This window comes from Chiloscyllium punctatum, chromosome 38, assembly GCF_047496795.1.
Source record: "Chiloscyllium punctatum isolate Juve2018m chromosome 38, sChiPun1.3, whole genome shotgun sequence".
NCBI classification, from domain to species: domain Eukaryota; kingdom Metazoa; phylum Chordata; class Chondrichthyes; order Orectolobiformes; family Hemiscylliidae; genus Chiloscyllium; species Chiloscyllium punctatum.
In genome coordinates, this window is record NC_092776.1 from 60,621,673 (window position 1) to 60,646,068 (window position 24,396).

At 42.3% G+C, this 24,396-nt stretch overlaps 1 protein-coding gene across 3 annotated transcripts; it reads left to right on the forward strand.

The window, feature by feature from the left end:
* Positions 1 to 1,527: 1,527 nt before the first annotated feature.
* LOC140463659 (arylamine N-acetyltransferase, pineal gland isozyme NAT-10-like) lies at positions 1,528 to 21,719 on the forward strand. 3 transcript variants are annotated; one of them, XM_072557978.1, is made up of 5 exons: positions 1,528 to 1,973; positions 2,929 to 3,000; positions 6,068 to 6,163; positions 6,793 to 6,845; positions 19,824 to 21,719. In XM_072557978.1, exons 4-5 carry the CDS (start codon positions 6,821 to 6,823, stop codon positions 20,702 to 20,704), a joined length of 906 nt encoding a protein of 301 aa, XP_072414079.1. In that variant the 5' UTR covers positions 1,528 to 1,973; positions 2,929 to 3,000; positions 6,068 to 6,163; positions 6,793 to 6,820; the 3' UTR covers positions 20,705 to 21,719. The 3 variants fall into 3 exon arrangements, with proteins under 3 accessions (XP_072414079.1, XP_072414080.1, XP_072414081.1); XM_072557979.1 differs by lacking the exon at positions 6,068 to 6,163; XM_072557980.1 differs by lacking the exons at positions 2,929 to 3,000; positions 6,068 to 6,163.
* Positions 21,720 to 24,396: the final 2,677 nt, after the last annotated feature.

Here is a 24,396-nt window from a genome sequence, read left to right on the forward strand (position 1 = left end):
TGTAACTCTACAAGTACAAATTCACCCCACAAAATGTGTGTGCACGTGGGTCTTTGTCTGTCTGTGTGTCTGTCTGTCTGTCTGGGGTGGGGGTTGTGAGTGTGAAAAAGTGTGTGTGTGTGTAGTGAGTGCAGAGTGTCTTAAGTCTGTGAGGGGGTGCATCTGTGAGTGTGGGAGTGTGTGTGTCTATAAGTATGTGTGTGGATGTCTGTGCGCGTCTATGTGTACCTGTGTCCATGTGTATGTGAGAGTGTGTGTGTGGAGTGCAATGGTGATCACCTGTAATGTGACCTGAACCCAAGGTCCCAGTTGAGACCCTCCCTATGGGGACCGAACTTAGCTATCAGCCTCTGCTCTGCCACTTTCCTCTGCTGCCTGTCCCGAAGTCCACCTTGGAGGATGGTCACCCGAAGGTCCAAGGCTGAAAGTCCTGGACCACTGAAGTGCTCCCCAACTGGAAGGGAACCCTCCTGTCTGTTGATTGTTATGCGGTGCCCATTCATCTGTTGTCATAGCCTTTTCTCGGTTATCTCACTTTTTAGATTAGAATCAATCTAAACATCAGGTCATAAACAGAGAACAAAGGGGGCTAACACCTTCGACATATTGTCTACCTATCACCATTGTTAACAGCTAACCCGAGAATGCAACTTTTAAAAAAAGGTTTCGTGATTTACACATGAAAGAAGTGAAACTATCACTGTATTCTAACAGATGAAAGGCTTAACAGACAATCAATGTTTCAATGTATAATTTCAGTTACATCACACTGCAAATTTTTGCTATAAATTCTGTGTTATGATCGAGCCCTCCACTATCACCTGATGAAGGAGCGTCGCTCCGAAAGCTAGTGCTTCCAATTAAACCTGTTGGACTATAACCTGGTGTTGTGTGATTTTTAAATTTGTACACCCCAGTCCAACACCGGCATCTCCAAATCATGACTACTGAAAGGAGACTTTGAAGAAACGTGGAAGGCTGTGATTGAGCAGTCAGATGGGAATAAACGAATGTGAGAGGAAAAGGAATCGGTGGTTTCAATTGTAGATTTAATTGAGAAAACATGGGAGGAAACTCCAGGGAATCGTCAACACGTTCAAGGGAATGGTTGCCTCAAATGACCTCCTCTTGTGTTGTGGACCCGGTATATAGTCAGACATGGAGAAAGTGAGGGCTACAGATGATAGAGATCAGAGCTGAAAAATGTGGTGCTGGCAGCAACAAAGGAGCAGGAGAATCGATGTTTCGGGCATAAGGCCTTCTTGAGGAATGAGGAGGGTGTGTCAAGCAGGCTAAGATAAAAGGAAGGGCTTTTGCCCAAAACGTCGATTTCGAAGCTCCTTGGATGCTGCCTGAACTGCTGTGCTCTTCTGCTGTGCACTAATCCAGAATAAGATAAAAGGTAGCCTGGAGGAAGAGCGCCTCATCTTCCGCCTAGGAACCCTCCAACCACAAGGGGTGAATGCAGATTTCTCCAGCTTCCTCATTTCCCCTCCCCCCACCTTTTCTCAGTCCCAACCCTCCGCCTTCTTGACCTGCAATCTTCTTCCACCCCCACCCCCTCTAGGCCGATGCATTCCCAACGCCCCTCCCCCAAGTCCCTCCTCCCTACCTTTTATCTCAGCCTGCTGGACACATCCTTCTCATTCCCGAAGAAGGGCTTTTGCCCGAAACATCGATTCTCCTGTTCCTTGGATGCTGCCTGATCTGCTGCACTTTCCCAGCAACACATTTTTCAGATAGAGTCCGACATCTTTGTGTAATTTAATCTGTTTCCTAATTTGCCCGTGGACAGTTCGTCTCTTTTCTCTCCCTGTTTCCGATTCCTGGGTCAGTTTAGTCATTTGTTTGTGCAACTTACAGAGTGTTTGATTCCAGTTTGAGAGATATTCCTTCCGTGACAGTCGAATCAGATCGTTGGCTGGGTTGGAGCGAGGAGGAGATTGCTACGAATTGGATTTGCTGACTTGGAGGTAAATATTTTCCAGTCCCATTTTATCACAGTAAGTGATACCAAATTCAGGTGTCGGATTTTGGGCTGGTTTAGTGTGCTGCTGTGTCCCTGTTCTGTCTCAGTCGGTGTCTCAAAAATGTTTAAGCTCTGGTCTCCAGCCTCTGCAGTCCTCACTTTCTCCCTGTCTCGAAAATTCTGTTTGTCACTCGATTACACCGCGTATTGTCTAGGACTTTATGTGAGATCAGCTTTAATATGTCGGTAAATCATCTGATGTCAAGTTCTCGGGGTGTTTCAAAATGACAGGTTTTGCTACGACATTTTTTGTGCTCAGCAAACTTTCTTTTTAAATCGCAAAGCGAGTTAGTTGAAGGCCATTTAGCGAAACAGCACTAATCGATTAGATTAATTCACATTGTTCTGTAGTTTGAAGGGTTCCTGTGTGCAATAAACTCGAGGCGCCTCCTATGAGAGTTCGATCAAATTCACACCATTACTGAAAATTAAACGAGAAGGTTCTGTTGACTATTAAAAGAAGTGGTGGAAAGATTGAATATTTTCGTGCGATTGGCTTTGCGGTTACTGTGAGTCTGCATCTTCTGCTTGTTTCTCACTTGGCCGAGAGTGTTCGACTTTAAGAGTCGTTAAAAATGTTTGGCTCATTTCTCATTCAGATTTCACAAACAAATGAAAACAGAATTCGGGTGCAGTATTTTAGCACTGTTTAATGCTCTATCTCTGGGTCCGTCTATTAATGGTTCAAAAGCTCTGTTTTCTATCTGGGTAAGTTAAAAATCACACAACACCAGAGTCCAACACCTGATGAAGGAGCAACGCCCCGAAATCAACCACTTCCAATAAACCTGTTGGACAATAACTATAACCTGGTGTTGTGTTAATTTTAACTTGTCCACCCCAGTGTCCAACAGCGACACCTCATTCTACTTGAATGAAAGTGGATTTCTGAATTGCAGATCTCACTGACGCTTTTACAGCGGCAACTGAAGAACTCCCGGTAGTCTGTCCCAGAGACCAGGAGTGTGGCGGTAAGAGCAACCCCATTTCGGAGGACATCTCACTTTTTTATATTCAACGCGATTTTATAGCAAGGACTCAGTTTGAGAATATGGAATTAATCATTTAGATGAGATTTCTTCATTGACTTGTGAATCTTTGGAACCACAGTCTTAGAGAGCTATGGCTGTTCGGCTATCAAGGAAATTCAGAGATTGCTCGCTTTTTGGGATTTGAGGGACACAGGGAGAGTGGAATTGGGGTGGTAGATTTTGAGTTATGATTTTCTTGAGTGGCAGATCAGGATCAAAGGGCAGATCGTCAGACAGATGTACAGCAAGGAAACTAACTTCGGTCCAACTCGCCCATATCGACCAGATATCCGACCCTAATCGAGTGCAATTTGTCAGCATTTGGCCCACATCCCCTTAAACCCTTCCTATTCATATTTAAAAGGCATCTGGATGTGTACATTGTAATTGTATTAGCCTCCACCACTTCCTCCAGCAACTCATTCCATACATGCACCACCCACTTTCTGTTTTAAAAAGTTGCCCCTTAGGTCCCTTTTAAAATTTTCCCGTCTCACCCTAAAGCTATGTCCTCCAGTTCTGGACTTCCCCCACCCCAGGGAAAAGACCTTGTCTATTTATCCTGTCCATGCTATTCATGATTTTATAAACCTCTATAAGGTCACCCCTCTGATGTTCCAGGGAAAACAGCCCCAGCGTATACAACCTCTCCCTGTAGCTCAAATCCTCCAACCCTGGCATCATATTTGTAAATCTTTTCTGAACCCTTTCAAGTTTCAAAACATTCTTCCAATAGGAAGGAGACCAGAACTGCAGACATTATTCCAAAATTGGCCTAACCAATGTCCTGGACAGCCGCAACATGATCTCCCAACTGGGTACTACATGAGAAAGTGAGGGCTGCAGATGCCACAGATCAGAATCAAATGTGGTGCTGGAAAAGCACAGCAAGTCAGACAACATCCGAGGAGCAGGAAAATCCTCATTTCAGACAAAGTCCTTGATCAGGAATGGGCCCGGGTACTGAGAGATAAATGGGAGGGGGAGGGGGGGGGGGGGGGTGTGAGGCAGGGGGAAGGTAGCTGGGAATCTGATAGGCAGATAAAGGTGGGGATAGAAGGTGATATTTCAGTGAAGAGGGTGGAGTGGATAGGTAGGAAGGAAGATGGACAGGCCTTCTTCCTGCACCTGCGTGCAGCTTTTTAGCTACTGGTGCACAAGAACACCAAGGTCTCTGCATCTACCCCTTACCCACATTATACATTATCTGCTATGCATTTGTCTACTCAACTTATCCAAAGCACAGTGAAACTTGTGACATTTGCTTCCATTTGCCCCATATCCCTTTCCTATCCATGTACCTCTCCAAATTTCTTTTAAATATTGAAACTGTACTTACTTCCACCACTTCCTCTGGCAGCTCATTCCATATATACACCACAGTCTGTGTGAAAAGGTTGCCCCTTGTTCCCTTTTAAATCTTTCCTCTCTCACCTTAAATCTATGCCCTCTAGTTTTGGACTCCCCTACCCTGAGAAACAAAACTTGGCTATTCACTTTATCATTGCTCTTCATGATTTGATAAACCCTCTATAAGGAAACCCTGAAGTCAAATGTGGCCTTACAATGTCTCATACAACCATAACATGACATCCCAACTCCTGAACTCAGTGTGCTGAACAGTGAGTGCAAGTATGCCAAAAGCCTTTGTCACCACTTTCAAGGAACTGTTTCATGTATTACCGCAGTAGTCACTGGCTGCTATTCAGAAAAAGACACACTTCTTCCTAATCTTTGTTTCCTATCTGCCAACCAGTTCAATATCTCTTTCTTTGTTTGGACACTAATGCTGTGTTTTGTTCAATGGTTCGGAACTTGTCCCTTTTCAGTGTCTCTCAGTTTCTTCCCTTTTTCACCTTTTCAACAGGCGGTTTGGAGACAAGAAAGTTTACAGGGAAATGATGAGTGAGAATAGGCATCGGGGAAAGTTTCTGCTATTTTTCCACACAGGTGGGGAAGTAACAGATAATGGTATCACACTGTGATAGGCTAGTTAAATCACTGATAGATGAGCTAATGTGTAAAGTAGTGGACCAGTGTGGCAGACGATTAGTTTAGTTTAGGAAGACGAAGCAAGCTAATATGATTGGTTATGCTAATGCCATCAAATAAGTGCAGGAACTGGGTACTATAAACTGCAGAGGATTGAAAGTGGGTAGTTGGGAAGCCATTTTCTGATTGTCACAGCTTTTGATTTGCAAATAAAAGCTTAACTTTGTGAAGGATTTTTTGCGTCTCCCGGTAATTCCCACAGAGTTTTGGGTGATCTTTCCACAAAGACTGTCTGGCATTTGACTGGAGAAACAGAACAGTGCAATGAAGTTTTCAATGTCATGAAGATTTTATTAGGAGATGTTGCCAGATGTTCAAGTCAACAAATAACCCACTGTTGTATCTTGTGATGCAGAAGTACAACTGTGTATTAGTGGAATGTTGTGTTGATTTTAAAACAATTTGTATTGATTCTATTTAATTGTTAAATCCTTGAGCATTTGTGACCTGCCTGATGAGCACCTTACTCAAACATGGCCCTTCAGATGAAAAGCTTGGCAGCTGAAAGCTTCCTGGGGTGGAATAGCAAAGTGATGAATACAAATCGCTCAAATACTTTCAAAATCACATCTAGAAAAGAGAATTGAATGAAATGTGAAAGGCTGTGACTTGAACAGTTAGATGGGAAAGAATTGAGGGGTTTGAAGTGTAGACTTAATTGGGAAAACATGAGAGAAAATTGCAGTGGATCATCGACACATTTATGGGATGGTTGCGCCAAGTCCTATATATCCAATATGTGTTCCTAAGAGTATTCTATTAATTTGTGTAATTGCCCTGAGCCCCTCCTACTCTAATCTGTGTCCTGTAAGTTTGCCTGTTTGTCTCCTTTCTCTACCCCTCCATTGCACAAACTTAGTTACTTGTTTGTGCAATTTACAGAGCAGACTATCTGATTTTAGCTTGTGATATTCCTTCTGTGACTGTCTAATCACTCAAAGCATATTCTATCCAGATCATCATTGGATTGGAGTGAGGAGAGATCGGTACTGACTTGTAGGGAAGTATTTTCCAGTTGCATTTTATCAACGCAATTGAATACGGAATTCAGGTATGAAATTTTGCGATAGTTAAGCATGCTGCTCTGTCCCTGGTTTAGTCTCAGTCGGTGTTTCGAAATCTCTGTTTGTCACTGGATTACACTGTGAGTAGAACTTGTGTGACACATGTTGTTAAGTCATCTAATGTGAAGTTCTCAGGCCTATATGATGTAACTATTTCTAAAATGCTGATTTTTGCCACAATATTTTCATTGTTTCCTTCACTTAGCTTGTTTTATGATTTTTTTCGAAAAGGCCATTCAGTGATGAAGCACTGGTGTGCTAGTATTGATTAATTGAGGGAAGGTACCATGTTGCTCTGCACTTTGAGGGGTTCCTGTGTTCAATAAACTGGAGCTGCCTCAATGTTTTTTGTGAACGACTGGATTTAGGGTTACTATGAAAGTGTTTTCTGCTTGATCTGAACCAACCAGGAGTGTTTGATTTTAAGAATTGCTAAATGTCTGACTCATTTCTCGACCAAATTTCATAAACAGACATGAAACAGAATTCGGGTGCAGGATTTTGTTTAATGCTCCTTCTCTGGGTCTATCTGTTTGCAATTCAAAAGCTCTGTTTTCTAAATTGATGGAATTGAATTTCTGAAATCCAGAACTCACTGGTGCTTTTACATCAACAGGTGAAGAAGTAACTGAAGTGCCGGAAGTATGTCGGAGACACCAGTGTGTGGTGGTAAGACCACTCCTAGTTCTGATGCTGTTTCTCTTTTGTATCAAACTAGAATTGAAAGCAGAGACTGTTCATACCAAAGATACATAACTCCCTGTTTGGCTTGATGGTAGAAGTCTGTGACTAGTGGCTATTGTCTACAGGAATTAATGCAGGGTCCCTTTCTTTTTTGATTATACATCCAAATTTTATCAGAGTGTGGGGGGAATTATAAGTGAGCTTGTAAATGACAAAGGTTTGCCACATTGTTAACATTGAGAAGGAAGATTTCAGGTTACAGGAGTGCCATAAATGATTTTATCAGTGGCAGATGGAATTTAACCAGACAAGTTTGATATAATGCACTTGGGAAGAAGTAATAAGTCAAGAGGACTCAGTGAATGGCAAGACACTAGGAAGCTCAGAGGAACAGAGGGACCTTGAACTGCTTGACAACAAATCCCTGAAGGTGGCAGGGCGTGTTAATAGGTTAGTTATGAAGGCATATGGGATACTTGCCTTTATCTGTCATGGCACAAATTATACAAACAGGGAGGTTATATTGGAGTTGTACAGAACTCTAGCTCGGCCACAGTTGACTACTTTGTGTAGTTCTACTCACTGCACTGTAGGAAGAATATGATTTGTAGTGCAGGGGGTGTAGAGAGGATTCACCAAGATTAGATTCCCTACAGTGTGGAAACAGGCCCTTTGGCCCAACCAGTCCACACCAACCCTCCAAAGAGTAACCCACCCAGACCCATTTCCCTCTGACTAATGCACCTGACGCTATGGGCAATTTAGCATGGCCAATTCATCTGACCTGCACATCTTTGGACTGTGGGAGGAAACCAAAGCACCCGGAGGAAACCCACGCAGACACGGTGAGAATGTGCAAACTCCACACAGACAGTCACCCGAGGCTGGAATACGAACCTGGGACCCTGGTGCTGTGAGGCAGCAGTGCTAACCACTGAGCCACCGTGCCACCCTAGATGATATCTAGGTTGGGGCATTTCAGTTATGAGCAGAAGCTGGATACGCTAGGGTTGTATTCTGTAGAGTAGAGAGGTTTGGGGTGGTGGGAAGCTGGTAAGAGGTGCTTAAGATTTCAAGGGGCAATGGACAAGATGAATAGAAAGCAGCTGTGACCCTTAGTTGGAGAATCAGTAACAAAGGTGTATCATTTTAAGTGAAAGTAGGTTTTGAGAGAATTTGAGGAAATTCTAAGAGGGTGGTGAGGATGTGGAATGCCCTGCATACGAGGGTAGTTGTAGCAAGAAACTTCACAACCCTTTCAAAGTACTTGGATGAGCACTTAATGTTAAAATTAAGGCTATGAGCTAAGTGCCAGAAAATGGGTTAAATGTAGACTTAAAGCCTTTTCTATAGGTGCAGACCCAATGGGCCAAAGCGCAGCTTCAGTTCTGTGGGACTCTATAATTCTATGACTAGGAAAAAGCTTCTTCAGATTAGACGGAATGAGTAGCTTGTGGAGTGCAGAAACTTCTTAAGAGTTGTATATCAGAGGGAGCATTGAAGGTATTTTCATGGGAATGAGGATGAAGAGCTTAGATTCTGATTAGGAAAAATGCTATTCAAGTTCTATATTAAAAATTAGAAACAACAAGAGCAATATGTTCTTCTCCATAAATATACATGTTAGGAATACAAGTTAAACCTGCTCTACTGTTCATTAAGATCGTGGCTGATTGGTTTGTGTTCCCAATCCACTGTACCTCATCACCTTTGATTCATTTGTCTCACAAAAATGCTGCTATGACACTCTTAAAAATATTAGTTGTGGGGGATCCAAGATGGCGGCGATCTAGGAGGATCGCATTGCAGAGCTCCACACCACAGCACAAGCAGGACGAAACTTCAACCTGCTCAACCTGAACCATCAATATCCATGATCTTTCTGGAGTCCCAGGAAACTTTGAAAAGTTGACTTACCTTCATTTCCTGCCATCCAGAGATGCCGAAAAAAGGAGGAGGAGCATCAAAGGCCAGGCCCACGGCCCAGCCTGCAGGATCCTCAGATTCTATATTACCTTCCAAGCCCTGGTGAATGAGCTCATGAAATCTTACGAGATATTGGGGAAACAAATAGAGAAGCTGGCTCCAATCTCTATCGTGCTGCAGAAGCTAAGCAGCAGCTCGGAGACCTGGAAAAGTGGACAGATGAGGTTGAGCACAGTAACAGTAGTGAAAGCTGATGCAAGTTCATCGAAGGATAAAATCTAACCTCTGGAGACGCAAGTCCATAATTTGCTTGCCCAAGTGGATGATGTTGAGAACAGGGGCAGGAGAAAAAGATATTCGGGTCATCGGTCTATCTGTGGGTAAGGAAGGTTAGCAGCCTGCAGAATTTATTGAGGACTGGCTGCTGAAATTCCTTAACTTGGAGGCTGGTATGAAAGGCTTGAAGATTGAGAGGGTTCACTGGGTTGCGGCGCGGAGATCAGGCTTGGGTCAAAGTCCTCATCCTCTCCTGGTGCGATTCCATCACTATAGAGATAAGGAGACAATCATGGAAGCTTCCAGAACCCAGGAGAAGTATCCAAAGGCCCTAATGTACAAGGACTTGAAGATCATGTTCTTCCAGGACTTCTTAGTGGCGGTGATCCAGAAAAGAGAATCTTATGACTGTGTCGAGAGAAGACTGCGGGAGCTTGGGATTTGGATCTGTCTGAGTTATCCAGTGGTGCTTCGGTTCACCTTAGATGGATCCATACATCTCTTTGACACATCTGAGAAGGCAAGAGACTTTGTGGACAAATTAACCTAATCTGGACAATTTAGTATGTATAAATAGTAGTGTTGTTTGGGTGTGTCTTTGTAGTTTTGTAAAAGAAACAGAGGACGTCCGATTGGAGCTATCTTTTTCTATTTTTTTTTCTATTGATAGTTATGTTTAAACCTATGTTTGTCAGCAGTTGAGATGTGTATTTTCATTTTCTAAGTTAAGATATACCAAAGAATGGGTGGTGAATTCACCCTTTTTTTCTTTAACAATGTTTTCTTTATTAATATTGCTATTCTATGGTATGTTTACTCTTTTTCTGCTTGTGTCCGTGGTGCAGTTTTAGCAAGAAAAAGAGAAAATGGGTGGGCTGGCTAGATGCCTACTTATGGGCAGGGGTGAATCCCCCTATTCAGCGCTGTTGGTGCTTTATCTGTTGATTTGGTTTTTGTTTTTAATAGTTTTGTAGGTTTGTTACATGTGGTTTTAGTTTGTGTAGTTTTTATGCTCGATGGATCATGCGACACTAAGGCTCAGTGACTTGCGGTTCAAGTTCCTCCTTTCTGGAATGTTACTGCAGAAGGTTATGCTAATGACTTGATTAAATGGTGTACCTGGAATATCGAGGGAAGTCACTCACCAATTAAGAGGAAGAAGGTATATTTGAGCCTTAGAAAGAGAAGGTGGATATTGTTATGTTACAGGAGACACACTTGGATGATAGGGAGCATTTGAAATTACAGCAGAATGGTTTTGATTGAGTATATTTTTCATCAATTAATACCAGAAGTAATGGAGTGGCTATATTGGTAAGGAAGAATCTCTCACTTAAGTTACTAGAGTGTGTTAAAGACATACACGGGAGGTTTGTAATTCTTAAAGCTTTGATAAATGGGGAGGAATATGGTGTTTTAATGTTTATTGCCCCCAGTTCATCCCCTTAAATTCTTGGTAGAAGCTTTTTCTAAACTGATAAGTCTTGAGTCCTGGCACATCATTACATGGTGAGATTTTAACTGTCTCATGGATCTCACAGTAGACAGGTTGCCCAAAGATGTCTCTACTCTTTGTACAAACTAAACAATTAGTGGATCGTTTTGTGGAGTTAGGGTGGAGATGCCTCCAGCCAACCCTACAGACAAGGATTTTACATTTTTCTCCAATCCACCAGATGTCACACCAGGATTGTTTTTTTTCCCGGACTTCTGTGGCAAGCCTGGACTTGGTGGCATCTTGTTTGATTATCATTGATCATTCTCCAATGTACCTGTTGGTTAGGATTAAGGATGTTACAGTGGGTTCGAGGCACTGGCAAATGGATCCCTTTATCGTCAAGGATAGTACGTTTGTGGAGTATTTCTCTCGAGAATTTCGGATGGGTTCCTAGACATTAATTCCGGCTCAGTTAATAGTCCATCCATCCTTTGGGAAACTGCCAAAGCCTATGCCGGGGTTAGTTATTTCCTATTCCACCAGTAGAAAGTAGCAGAAGGTGGAGCAGCAACGTCTCCTTGAAGCACGGTTGAAGGCAGCCGAGAAAGCCTACTTTGACAGTCTCTTGTTGGTCAAACTGCAGAGGATTATGGCACTGGTCTGCATTGAATTCCACGCACTCACAGCTGGCAAAGAAGAAGCTTTCTTTTGCAAAGCAAAAGTTATATGAGCATAGTGACAGGCCAGGCAAATACTTCGCATATCTTGCTAGGAAAAGGAGTGCCCCACAAGCCATTATGGCAATTAGGGAAGGGTATGGGAACCTGACATATGACTCTAAATTAATGTGGTATTTTAGAGATTTTACTCTGTTATCACCATCTGAGGGTTGTGAGGAGAGGTGGGCTAAAATGGAATCTTTTTTTTAAGGATCTGAAGCTCCCGGGTGTGACCTCTGAACAAGAGTCCTTTCTCAATGCCCCCTTATCAAAGCAAGAGGTGGAGGAAGCTGTGAGGCAGCTTCAGAGTTGAATGGCGCCTGGTCCTGATGGACCTCCCAGCAAATTCTCTCAGGATTTTATAAATATATTGTCAGGCCCGATGCTCAATATGTTTAATGATTCATACAGTTGTGATGGTCTTCCGTCATCTCTGAGAGAGGCCAATATTTCCCTTATTCTTACAAAAGGAAAGGTCCCGGAGGACTGTGCTTCATACAGGCCCATTTCACTCTGAGAGGATTTTAAAGTCCATGTTTAAGAGTCTTGTGAAGGCTGGAGACTGTGTTCTATTGTTAAAGAGGATCAGACGGGCTTCATAAAGGGCTGTAGATCCTCCAATAATGATCGGAAGCTGCTAAATGTAATTCATGCAAGTCAACAATAGTCAATACAGAGATTGGTGATTTCTCTAGATGTAGAGAAGGCATTTGACAGAGTTGAGTGGTTTGGTTTGGGTGAAATCTTTATAAAATGGGTAACAGTTCTCTATAGTGGCCCTCTCACGGTGGTCATCACCAACTGGGTACGATCAAGCAATTTTGACATTTTCAGGGACAGCTGGCAGGGCTGTCCCCTTTTGCCATTGCTTTTTACATTGGTGATTGAACCATTGGCGGAGGCCTTTCATGGGGATCCTAGTGTATTAGCTCCAGAAGTGGGGGCAAAGTTGCATAAGACTTTATTGTATGCGAACGATGTCCTAATTGTTTTTTTGTCAAGTCCCAGCAGTTTCAGTGCCTCGCCTGATACATTGCATCTGTGCATTTGGTACCTTTTAGGGGCATACCTACGTATAACTATGGGTGGTCTTTCGAAGGAGCTAGCTCTTGAGGGCCAATATTGATTCCCATTTAAGTAGATTTTGTGTATTTTGTGTATTTGGGCATATTCATTACTCCAGTTCTGGATAGGTTGTTCTAAGTCAATTTTATTCAATTTGACAAAATCAAACAATCCCTTCAAAGATGGGAGGCACTTCCAGTCTCGTGGTTGGGTCAGATAGCGCTTATTAAGGTGAATATTCTCCTCCGTTTGCTATATCCTATACGGATGCTCCCCCTGACTTTCAATAAGCAAATATTCAGGAGACTGAATGGCTGGTTCAGCTCCTTTATTTGGCTTTGTAAGTGGCCCCTCATTACATTAGCTAAACTGCAACTGCCTCACAGGTTGGGCAGGGCGGGGGGTGGGGTGGGGGGTGGGGTGGGGGGAGGGGTGGGGGGAGTGGAACTTCCAGACATTGAAAATTACCAACTAAGCTCACTTTTGTCCTAAGTGAGTGATTGGGCCTGTGGGGATCCTCTTTCAATATGGTTAGATATCACAGCCTCCCAGGCAAGGTGCCCCCTTACCAGTTTGCTGTTTTTGGACAAAATGAGGACAGTTAGGGAATATTGCCATAACCCAGTAGTCATCAATACTGTTAAAGCATGGAGGGCAATTTGACAGAGGGAAGGCAATATTGGTAAAACATCTTTTACACCTTTTAGTGAGTATGCTGGGTTTTCAACCAGGGATGATAGATTCAGGATTTAAACGTTGGGCAGTGAGGGGTGTGTATTGCATGGGGGATTTATTTGAGGGAGATGTAATAATGTCCTTCGAACAGCTCGTATTGAAATACAAGCTATCTAATAGGGACCTCTTGTTTTTTTCCAAGTTAGGGATTTTACTTTTTAAAAAAAAATACACTTTTGATTGATCTCTACAAATCCGACATGGGGGGGGGGGCGGAATTGTGCTCAGTGCTAAGACTATACTTTGTCAGTACTTTATATCATCAATTGGGGGGTGCCCCCTCAGATGACTTCGATCCCCTCTGCAGGATGTAGGAGGGAGAGCTAGGTGTTGAAGTCTCCTCTGAGGCGTTGGAAGATATTTGGGAAAATGCAAGAAAGATATCAATTTGCAATAGGACCCATGCTTTACAGTTGAAGATTCTCCACAGGGTCCACTTGGCTCCGGATTGTTTGTCAAAATTTAAACCAGGGCTATCTTCATATCCCAAATGCAAGTCTGTATGGGCACTCTTACCCATTGTCTCTGGTCTTGTGGTAGGCTTCAAACATATTGGAGTGCTATGCCGGGTGCAGTGGAGAGGACTTTGGGTGTAAGGGTGGAAAAGGACCCTATCTCGCTCCTTCTGGGTCTGCCCAGTGTGTTCTCTGCTGTCGTGCAGAAGAAACATCTTTTCAGTATCCTCACTTTCTGCGCAAAAAAAAGAATATTTTGCTAGGTTGGGTATCTGAAAAACCCCCCAGGCCTGTCAGGTTGGCAGAAGATTGCTGTGGAGCATATTCCCCTGGATTTTCTCACAAATCTGGTACACCACAAAACTGAGAATTTTTATAAAGACATGGCAGTCCTTTTTGGAATACCTGGACGCAGATTTATCAGCCACACTAACAAGGGCTTTAATACATCCGTAACAATTGTGTTGGACGAGTCCAATATCCGGGGAGGAGGAACTGTGAACATAAGTGTCTTGTCTGGCTGAGTTGAGTTATATTTATTTATTTATTTATTAGTTTGGCTATTATTTATTTTGCTAAATAGCTAGTTTGGTTTTCTTCTATATATGTTAATACATTTGTACATGAGGGTGGGTTGGGTTTTTAAACTTTTTTTTGTACAGCTTTGAATTGTATTGTTTAGTATTTGTACTATTAAAAAGTCTGTTTCAATAAAAATATATTTAAAAATATACTAATTGCCCCTACCTCCACTGTCTTCGGTAGGAGAGAAGCTCGAAGTTGCACAACCCTTAGACAGAAGAAAAATTCTCTTTACCTCTATCCTAAAAAGGCAACTCATACTTTTTAACAGTGGCCCCTTGATCTGGATTCACCTACAAGATGAAGTATTCTTTCTATAACTACCTTATCAAGACTATTCACAATCTTGTACACTTTAAATAAGACATTGTTTACTCACAGATTTATAGAGATGTACATGATGGAAACAGACCCTTCAGTCCAACCCGTCCATGCCTACCAGATATCCCAACCCAATCTAGTCCCACCTGCCAGCACCTGGCCCATATCCCTCCAAACCCTTCCTATTCATATACCCATCCAAATGCCTCTTAAATGTTGCAATTGTACGAGCCTCCACCACTTCCTCTGGCAGCTCATTCCGTACACGTACCAGCCTCTGTGTGAAAAAGTTGCCCCTTAGGTCTCTTTTATATCTTTCCCCTCTCTCACCCTAAACCTATATCCTCTAGTTCTGGACTCCCTGACCCCAGGGAAAAGACTTTGCCTGTGTATCCTATCCATGCCCCTCATGATTTTATAAACCTCTGTAAGGGCACCACTCAGCCTCCAATGCTCCAGGGAAAACAGCCCTCCCCTGTTAAGCCTCTCCCTATAGTTCAAATCCTCCAACCCTGACAACATCCCTGTAAATCTTTTCTGAGCCCTTTCAAGTTTTACAACATCTTTCCAATAGGAAAGAGACCAGAATTGCATGCAATATTCAGTGGTTAGCACTGATGCCTCAGTGCCAGGGGCCCAGGTTCAATTACTGCCTCGGGCAACTGTCTATGTGGAGTTTGCACATTCTCCCCATGTCTGTGTGGGTTTCCTCCGGTTTCCTCCCACAGTCCAAAGATGTGCAGATTAAGTAATTTAGCCATGCCCGTAGTGTTAGGTGTATTAGTCCGTCGTGAATGTAGGGGAATAGGTGTGGGTGGGTTGCTCTTCAGAGGGTCAGTGTAGACTTGTAGGCCGAAGGGCCTGTTTCCACACTGTAGGGAATCTACTTTAATATTCCAACAGTCGCAACATGACTTCCCCACTCCTGTACTCAATACTCTGGCAAATAAAGGAAAGCATACCAAAAGCCGCCTTCACTAACCTATCTACCTTCAACTTCACTTTCAAGAAGCTATGAACCTGCACTCTAAGGTCTCTTTATTCAGCAACACTTCCGAGGACCTTACCATTAAGTGTATATGTCCTGCTAAGATTTGCTTTCCCAAAATGCAGCACCTCACATTTATTTAAATTAATCTCCATTTGCTATTTCTCAGCCCATTAGCCCATTTGGTCAAGATCCTGTTGTCTGAGGTAACCCTGTTTGCTGTCCACTACACCTCAAATTTTGTTGTCTTCTGCAAACTTACTAACTGTACCTTTTATGCTCGCATCCAAATCATTTATGTAAATGACAAAAAGTGGACGACACAGCACTGATCCTTGTGGTACTCCACTGTTCACAGGCCTCCAGTCTGAAAACCAACCCTCCACCACCACCCTCTGTCTTCTACATTTGAGCCAGTTCTATATCCAAATGGCTAGTTCTCCTTGTATTCTGTCAGATCTAACCTTGCTAATCAGTCTCCCATGGGGAACCTTGTCAAACACCTTACTGAAGTCCATATAGATCACATCTACTGCTCTGCCCTCATCAATTCTCTTTGTTACTTCCTCAAAAAACTCAATCAAGTTTGTGAGGCATGATTTCCCACGCACAAAGCCATGTTGACTATCCCTAATCAGTCCTTGCCTTTTCAAATAAATGTACATCCTGACCCTCAGGATTCCTTCCAACAACTTGCCCACTACCGAGGTCAGGCTCACCGGTCTATAGTTCCCTGGCTTGTCCTTCTTAAACAGTGGCACCACGTTAGCCAACCTCCAAGTCTTCCGGCACCTCACCTGTGACAATCGATGATACAAATATCTCAGGAAGAGGCCCAGCAATCACTTCTCTAGCTTCCCACAGAGTTCTCGGGTACACCTGATCAGGTCCTAGGGATTTATCCACCTTTACCCATTTCAAGACATCCAGCACTTCCTCCTCTGTAATATGTAAGACGACACCATCTATTTCCCTACATTCTATATCTTCCATATTCTTTTCCACAGTAAATACTGATGCAAAATACTCATTTAGTATCTCCCCCATTTTCAGCGGCTCCACACAAAGGCCGCCTTGCTGACCTTTGAGGGGCCCTATTCTTTTCCTAGTTACCCATTTGTCCTTAATGTATTTGTAAAAACTCTTTGGATTCTCCTTAATTCTATTTGCCAAAGCTATCTCATGTCCCCTTTTTGCCCTCCTGATTTCCCTCTTAAGTATACTCCTACTTCCTTTATACTCTTCTAAGGATTCACTCGATCTCTCCTGTCTATACCTTACATATGCTTCCTTCTTTTTCTTGACCAAACCCTCAATTTCTTTAGTCATTCAGCATTCCCTATACCTACCATCCTTTCCTTTCCTTTCACCCTAACAGGAATATACTTTCGCTGGATTCTCGTTATCTCATTTCTGAAAGCTTCCCATTTTCCAGCCGTCCCTTTACCTGCGAACATCTGCCTCCAACCAGCTTTCGAAAGTTCTTGCCTAATACCGTCAAAATTGGCCTTTCTCCAATTTAGAACTTCAACTTTTAGATCTGGTCTATCCTTTTCCATCACTATTTTAAAACGAATAGAATTATGGTCACTGGCCCCAAAGTGCTCCCCCACTGACACTTCAGTCACCTGCCCTGCCTTATTTCCCAAGAATAGGTCAAGTTTTGCATCTTCTCTAGTCGGTACATCCACATACTGAATCAGAAAATTGTCTTGTACACACTTAACAAATTCTTCTCCGTCTAAACCCTTAACACTATTGTGGGAGATTAGAAATGTAGTTTCTGCAGGTGGTGGTGGTTAGAGATGTTGTTTTTGCAGATGGGTAAGGGGGTGTTGTGGGGGGGAGGGGAAGGGGAACATTACACAAACGGTTGCGGGATCCTTGCAGCATACTTAAGGTTAAGATTTTAACGAATATAGAGGTTTTTGTTTAAGAAATAGTTTTAAACTAAGAAATAACTTTAAAGTGTTGTAGGTGACCACAAAAGAAGCAGTAGAGGTATTTCACAATAAGCTAGATTCGTATTTCGCAATATGATAAGGGGAACTGGATAAAATAACAGGCAGGCTGTAACAAACAAGGACAAGGACTGCAGGGTAGTCAGATAAGGAAAATTAAAGAAAAACAAGTGAAGTAATCAGCTTATGATAGGATAAGACTAGACTAATGGGAAAAGGGAGGTGTGATTCCGCAACTTGCAAACTGAATAAAGAATGCCTACATGCTTTGTAATTTGCGCTATTGCGAGCCTGATTGCTTGAGCAAATGCCTGTTCTTCCAAGGCCGTAAAGAATAAAATGTTCTTGTTTCCAAGGCTTTGTCTCAGGCTGAATTGTGAGTGAGTTTTGTTCTCACACTATGGCAGTCCTGGTCTATGTCTGGAAAGTTAAAATCCCCTACCATAACCACCCTATTATTCTTACAGATAGCTGAGATCTCCTTACAAGTTTGTTTCTCAATTTCCCTCTGACTATTATGGGGTCTATAATACAATGCCAATAAGATGATCATCCCTTTCTTATTTCTCAGTTCCACCCAAATAACTTCCCTGGATGTATTTCCGGGAATATCCTCCCTGTGCACAGCTGTAATGCTATCCCTTATCAAAAATTCCACTCCTCCTCCTCTCCTGCCTCCCTTTCTGTCCTACCTATAGCATTTGTATCCTGGAACATTAAGCTGCCATTCCTGCTCATCCCGGAACCAAGTTTCTGTATTTGCTCTGATATCCCACTCCCATGTTCCTAACCATGCCCTGAGTTCATCTGCCTTCCCTGTTAGGCCCCTTGCATTGAAATAAATGGAGTTTAATTTATTAGTCCTACCTTGCTTTCTGCTTTGTCCCCACCTGCCCTGACTGTTTGACTCAACTTTGTTCTCAACTCTACCAGTGTTCGATTGAAACTTTCCTCATTATCTCGAGATGTGGTGACATCAGTGCCTGTAAAATTGTAGCGTAATATTTCTCATTTTTACATCCAATTCCTCTGATAATAAAAGATAGTATCTCACGAGATTTTGTGATTATATGCTGCACCTGCATTTTAACTTGTTGTGACTAATGCACCCACACACCTAGATCCTTAGAATTCTGCAGTCATTCTCAGTTTAAGTAATACCATGTTTTTTTCATCAGTGGTGTCAGATGTCACCAGATTGAAGGGGGAATGGGACGGAATATAACAGTAATAGGCAACAGTATAGTCAGGGATATAGATACTGTTCTCTGGGCTGAGACCAAGAGTTCTGAGTGTTGCCTGTGTGATGCCAGATTTGAAGAGCATCTTCTTATCTGGAGATGAACATTGGGTAAGAAGTTTCAGATTGGGTCATTGTGGTTCACATTTTTTTAAAAATTGTAATTAGAACTGAGAACTGAGAATTAGAACATTCACATGTTCTGCCATGTGAATTTGGGAAGTTGAAGATGAGATTTAAAAATCAGGACCTCAACATTGATAATGTATTGACTGTTTCCTGAGCCATCTGCCAATTAAGGATTAAAAAAAGGCAATGGAGATTGCAATCAAATATATGGTTAACAGGTATGGGGGCGGGGTGCGGCTCTGATTCATTGGCCACTGCAACCTGTATTCAGAAGGGAAGGAGCTGAACTGAAACTGGACGAGGATCAGCTTCTAGCAAAGTTGTGCTGTGGGATATGCATCCAGCATCAAATGAAAAGCAGCACAATGGGAAGAAATGATCCAGATAAAGGGAGATTCAAAAACATTATATTTACTTTTTTCTGTAGAAATTTCTGAAGGAAGTATCCTTTGCCTTGTGGATATCTTTTCTCCCAAAGTGAAATAAATATACGTTTAGAAGGAACCAATTTAAGCAGACTTTCTTGATTAATGAGTGAGTTTATTAGTGAGTAAATGTGAGAAGTGAATACGCAACATGAATAGACAGATTAGAAAAGGGAAGCGAATTCAAATCAAGTTATAAGATATACAAAAAGTCTCTGGGTTATTTATGAAGAATAGATTGCAAAATTTTGCAGGATGATACTGGTAGAATTGACACTGGTATTTAAGCAGCTGAGTTTGAGTTTTAGTTTTGCACAGTAGCTGAAACTCTTTTTATCCCATTTCATTTCAGTAGTTACTGGTTTGTTGACTAGCTTCTCGCATTAAGCAACACATTTTCTTTTTTTCTACCTACAGAGCAAGGATGTTTTCTTCAATAGTTGAAGAGTCAGCATTTCTGACATGTAATTTTGAAAAAGAACAGGTCTCTCTAGCATTATGGATCAGCAGAAGTTGTGTTAGTGATCCAGATCATGGCAGTAACAGGACCATGATTTGGATAGGCAGAAGACTAGCCATAAAGAAACTGGGAAAGAGTCAAACTATTGAAGAAATAAATAAACCAAAAACTAATAGCTAGCTTTTGACTGCATGCAAATTGGACTTTACTATCCTTCTTTCTAACTGATTCTCTTTATCACAGAGAAGATGAAGCTTTCTGAGTATTTTACACGAATTGGCTACACAGGACCTTCCTACAACACTGACCTGGAGACACTAAGCATGATACTTGAAAAACATGTCACATCTATTCCCTATGAAAATCTCAGTCCACACTGTGGAGAAACAATTGAGCTCAACATGGAAGCGATCTTTAATAAAATGGTGAGGAAGCATCGAGGTGGCTGCTGTGTGGAAAATAATGCATTATTCTACTGGGTACTAAAGGAGATGGGATACGAAGTGATGTTTATACCAGTAAGATTGTACAAACCAGCAAAGGATAGTTATGAATCCTACCCATCTCATTGTGTCCTCATAATCACCATTGATTCCAAGCGTTACATGGCTGATGTGGGCTTTGTTTCATCCAACCAAATGCGACAAGCCCTGGAGCTGGTATCAGGCAAAGAGCAGACTCAGTTTCCAGGTACATACCGTCTGACTGAAGCTAACAATATCTGGTATATGGATAAAACTGTAAGAAAAATTTACATTGAAGGTCAAAGCACTAACAATGAGTCTCTGCAGAACCAACCTTCCTACCAAAAACTGTTTTGCTTTGACCTCAAACCGTGTAGAATTGAGGATTTTCAAGACAAATTAACCTACTTAATAACAACTCCTGGGGCCATATTTAAAGAATTATCCTTTGTTTGCTATCAAACCCAGAATGGCATGAAAACTCTGAAGGGTACAACCTACACTGAACAGATCTATAATGGGAGAGATGGAAAGGACCTGAGAACCTCCGTAACTCTGACTGAAGAGGAATTACAACATGCAATCAAGGAGACATTCAACTTGGTTTTGGACAAGAAGCTAACACCTGTGAATAATTTTACTTGTTTCCTGATTGAATAACATCAGATAATAATCTCCAGCATCATATTTCCTCATCTGAAAGTTAATGCATTATACGAGTTCAGATCTGTCAGGTTTACCAATTTCATTGGGGAATAAATCAGTAATTTTATTAGGACTTGTACAATAATATCACGCATGAAAAATCAATTTATAGATTTAAAGATTAATCATTTTATAGTTAAATGATGGCAATTTATAGATTTACCTTTAGTTTTATTGGGGTGAAGTGAAATCAGTTTACTGGTTTCAACGGGTGCTGCTCTCCATTGTATTGATGACATAAAATGCAAACTACTCATCTAAAATCTCATCAACTAATTAAAAGCCTTGGATTTTGTTTTCAGAGAAAAATAATTTAAAATGAGCTGGGACATTATAAAATGATTACTAACCTGAAAATTTACTAAGGGATTTCAAGTAGCATTATCTAAAGTAGCTTGAAAAGGTTATCTCGGGGTAAATACCTGAGCATGAATATTAATCAACTAGAAGGTATAGCCGACATTGAGATCTCTCTGGTGATGAAGCCTTTTGTTGCTGAAACAAAAATTTAAATCTGAAATGTGTCCTCCGGGGAGGTTTTCTGTACATGGGGATATCTGAAAATGAGCCATCAAAATTCTCTGGAAAAAAAATTGATTGTCGTCTTTGTGATCCAACAGCCAGGTACAAAAACCTCCTGTGAGAAGCCATCTTTATAAACCTGCTGGCATTGCTCCAGGGGAGAAAAAGACAGCCAAAAGTTTGGAGTAGTATCCAGTAACATCAAGAAGAAGGAATTTCTGTGGTGACTGCTTCTGCAAAAAAAGTGATCATTCCTGAGAGAACGTTGATGGCAAACCAAGAGATTTCCACATTTTTAAAAGCTGACATATAACTGTTTCCAGATGAACAAACACAGTTCAACATTTAATTCCTTCCTTTTAAAAAAGTGAACTTTTTTCTCCTATTCAACCTTACCCCACCTTGATACAGTTATAATTTTGCTGAGGATCTTAACAAATAAATTAAAAGTGACTAATTCAAGGAATTTTGTCTCGTTCTTTATAGCTTTGAGACATGTTTAAGTGCATGTTGAATTCAGAAGCATAACTGTTTGATATTTCATCTGTTATTGTCTTTGTGCCCAGAAACCATGAGTTATGACCCATTTAGGAAAGTGTGCTGAGTCTCAAATCCCATGACAAAAGTTAAAGATTTAATCAAAGTGTAGAGTCCTACATTTAGCCATCTCTTGCACTCAAGTGAACCAATAATACTGATTGAGTTGCCATACTTTACAGGAATGGCTTTGTTACATATAACACACCTGATGGCCTCCTTCTTTAGAGACCTCAATTTCCCTTCCCACGTGGTTAAACATGCCCTCCAACACATCTCATCCACATCCCGCACCTCTGCCCTCAGACCCCACCCCTCCAACCGTAACAAGGACAGAACCACGCTGGTGCTCACCTTCCACCCTACCAACCTTCGCATAAACCAAATCATCCGCCGACATTTCCGCCACCTCTAAACAGACCCCACCACCAGGGATATATTTCCCTCCTGCTTTCCGTAAAGACCGTTCCCTCTGTGACTACCTGCTCAGGTCCACGCCCCCCTACAACCCACCCTCCTGTCCTGGCACCTTCCCCTGCCACCGCAGGAACTGTAAAACCTGCACCCACACCTCCTCCCTCACCGCCATTCAAGGCCCTAAAGGAGCCTTCCATAACCATCGAAGTTTTACCTGCACAACCACCAATATCATTTATTGAATCCGTTGCTCCCGATGCGGTCTCCTCTACATTTGGGAGACTGGACGCCCCCTAGCAGAGCGCTTTAAGGAACATCTCCGGGACACTCACACCAATCAACCACACCGCCCTGCGGCCCAACATTTCAACTCCCCCTCCCACGCTGGCGAGGACATGGAGGTCCTGGGCCTCCTTCACCGCCGCTCCCTCTCCTCGGTGATTACTAATGCAAAATACTCATTAAGAATCTCACACATTTTCTCTGACTCCATGCATACTTTTCCCCCTTTGTCCTTGAGTGGGCCAACCCTTTCCATAGTTACCTTCTTAGAGTTATAGCATCATAGAAATGTACAGCATGGAAACAGACCCTTCGATCCAACCCGTCCATGCCAACCAGATATCCCAACCTGCCAACACCCGGCCCGTATTCCTCCAAACCCTTCCTGTTCATATACCCATCCAAATGCCTTTTAAATGTTGCAATTGTACAAGCCTCCACCACTTCCTCTGATAGCTCATTCCATTCACGTCCCACCCTCCGGGTGAAAACGTTGCCCCTTAGGTCTCTTTTATATCTTTCCCCTCTCACCCTAAACCTATGCTATCTAGTTCTGGACTCCCTGACCCCAGGGAAAAGACTTTGTTTATTTATCCTATCCATGCCCCTCATAATTTTGTAAACTCTATAAGTTCACCCCTCAGCCTCTGACGCTCCAGGGAAAACAGCCCCAGACTGTTCAGCCTCTCCCTATAGCTCAAATCCTCCAATCCTGGCAACATCCTTGTAAATCTTTTCTGAACCCTTTCAAGTTTCACAACATCTTTCCAATAGAAAGGAGACCAGAATTGCATGCAATATTCCAACAGTGGCCTAACCAATGTCCTGTACAGCCACAACATGACCTCCCAACTCCTGTACTCAATGCTCTGACCAATAAAAGAAAACATATCAAATGTCTTCTTCACTATCCTATCTATCTGCACTCCATTTTCAAGGAGCTATGAACTTGCATTCCAAGTTCTCTTTGTTCAGCAACACTCCATTGGTCCTTACCATTAAGTGTATAAGTCCTGCTAAGATTTGCTTTCCCAAAATGCAGCACCTTGCATTTACTTGAATTAAACTCCATCTGCCACTTCTCAGCCCATTGACCCATCTGATCAAGATTATGTTGTAATCTGAGGTAACCCCCTTCGCTGTCCACTAGACTTCCAATTTTGGTGTCATCTGCAAACTTACTAACTGTACCTCTTATGCTCGAATCCAAATAATTTATATAATGATGAAAAGTAGAGGACCCAGCACTGATCCTTGTGGCACTCCACTGGTCACAGGCCTCCAGTCTGAAAAACAACCCTCCACCACCACCCTCTGTCTTCTACCTTTGAGCCAGTTCTCCCTGTATTCTATGAGATTTAACCTTGCTAATCAGTCTGCCATGAGGAACCTTGTTGAACGCCTTACTGAATTCCATATAGATCACATTTGCCGCTCTGCCCTCATCAATCCTCTTTGTTACTACTTCAAAAAACTCAGTCAAGTTCATGAGACATGATTTCTCACACACAAAGCCATGTTGACTATCCTTAATCAGTCCTTGCCTTTCCAAATACATGCACGTCCTGTCCCTCAGGATTCCCTACAGCAGGCTCACTGGTCTGTCGTTCCCTGGCTTGTCCTTACCACCCTTCTTAAACATGGTACCACGTTAGATAACCTCCACTCTTCCTGCACCTCACCTGTGACTATCGATGATACAAATATCTCAGCAAAAACCCAGCAATCACTACCCTAGCTTCCCACGGAGTTCTAGGGTACACCTGACCAGGTCCTGGGGATTTATCCACCTTTATGCATTTTAAGACATCCAGCACTTCCTCTTCTGTAATATGGACATTTTGCAAAATGTCACCATCTATTGCCCTACATTCTATACCTTCCACATC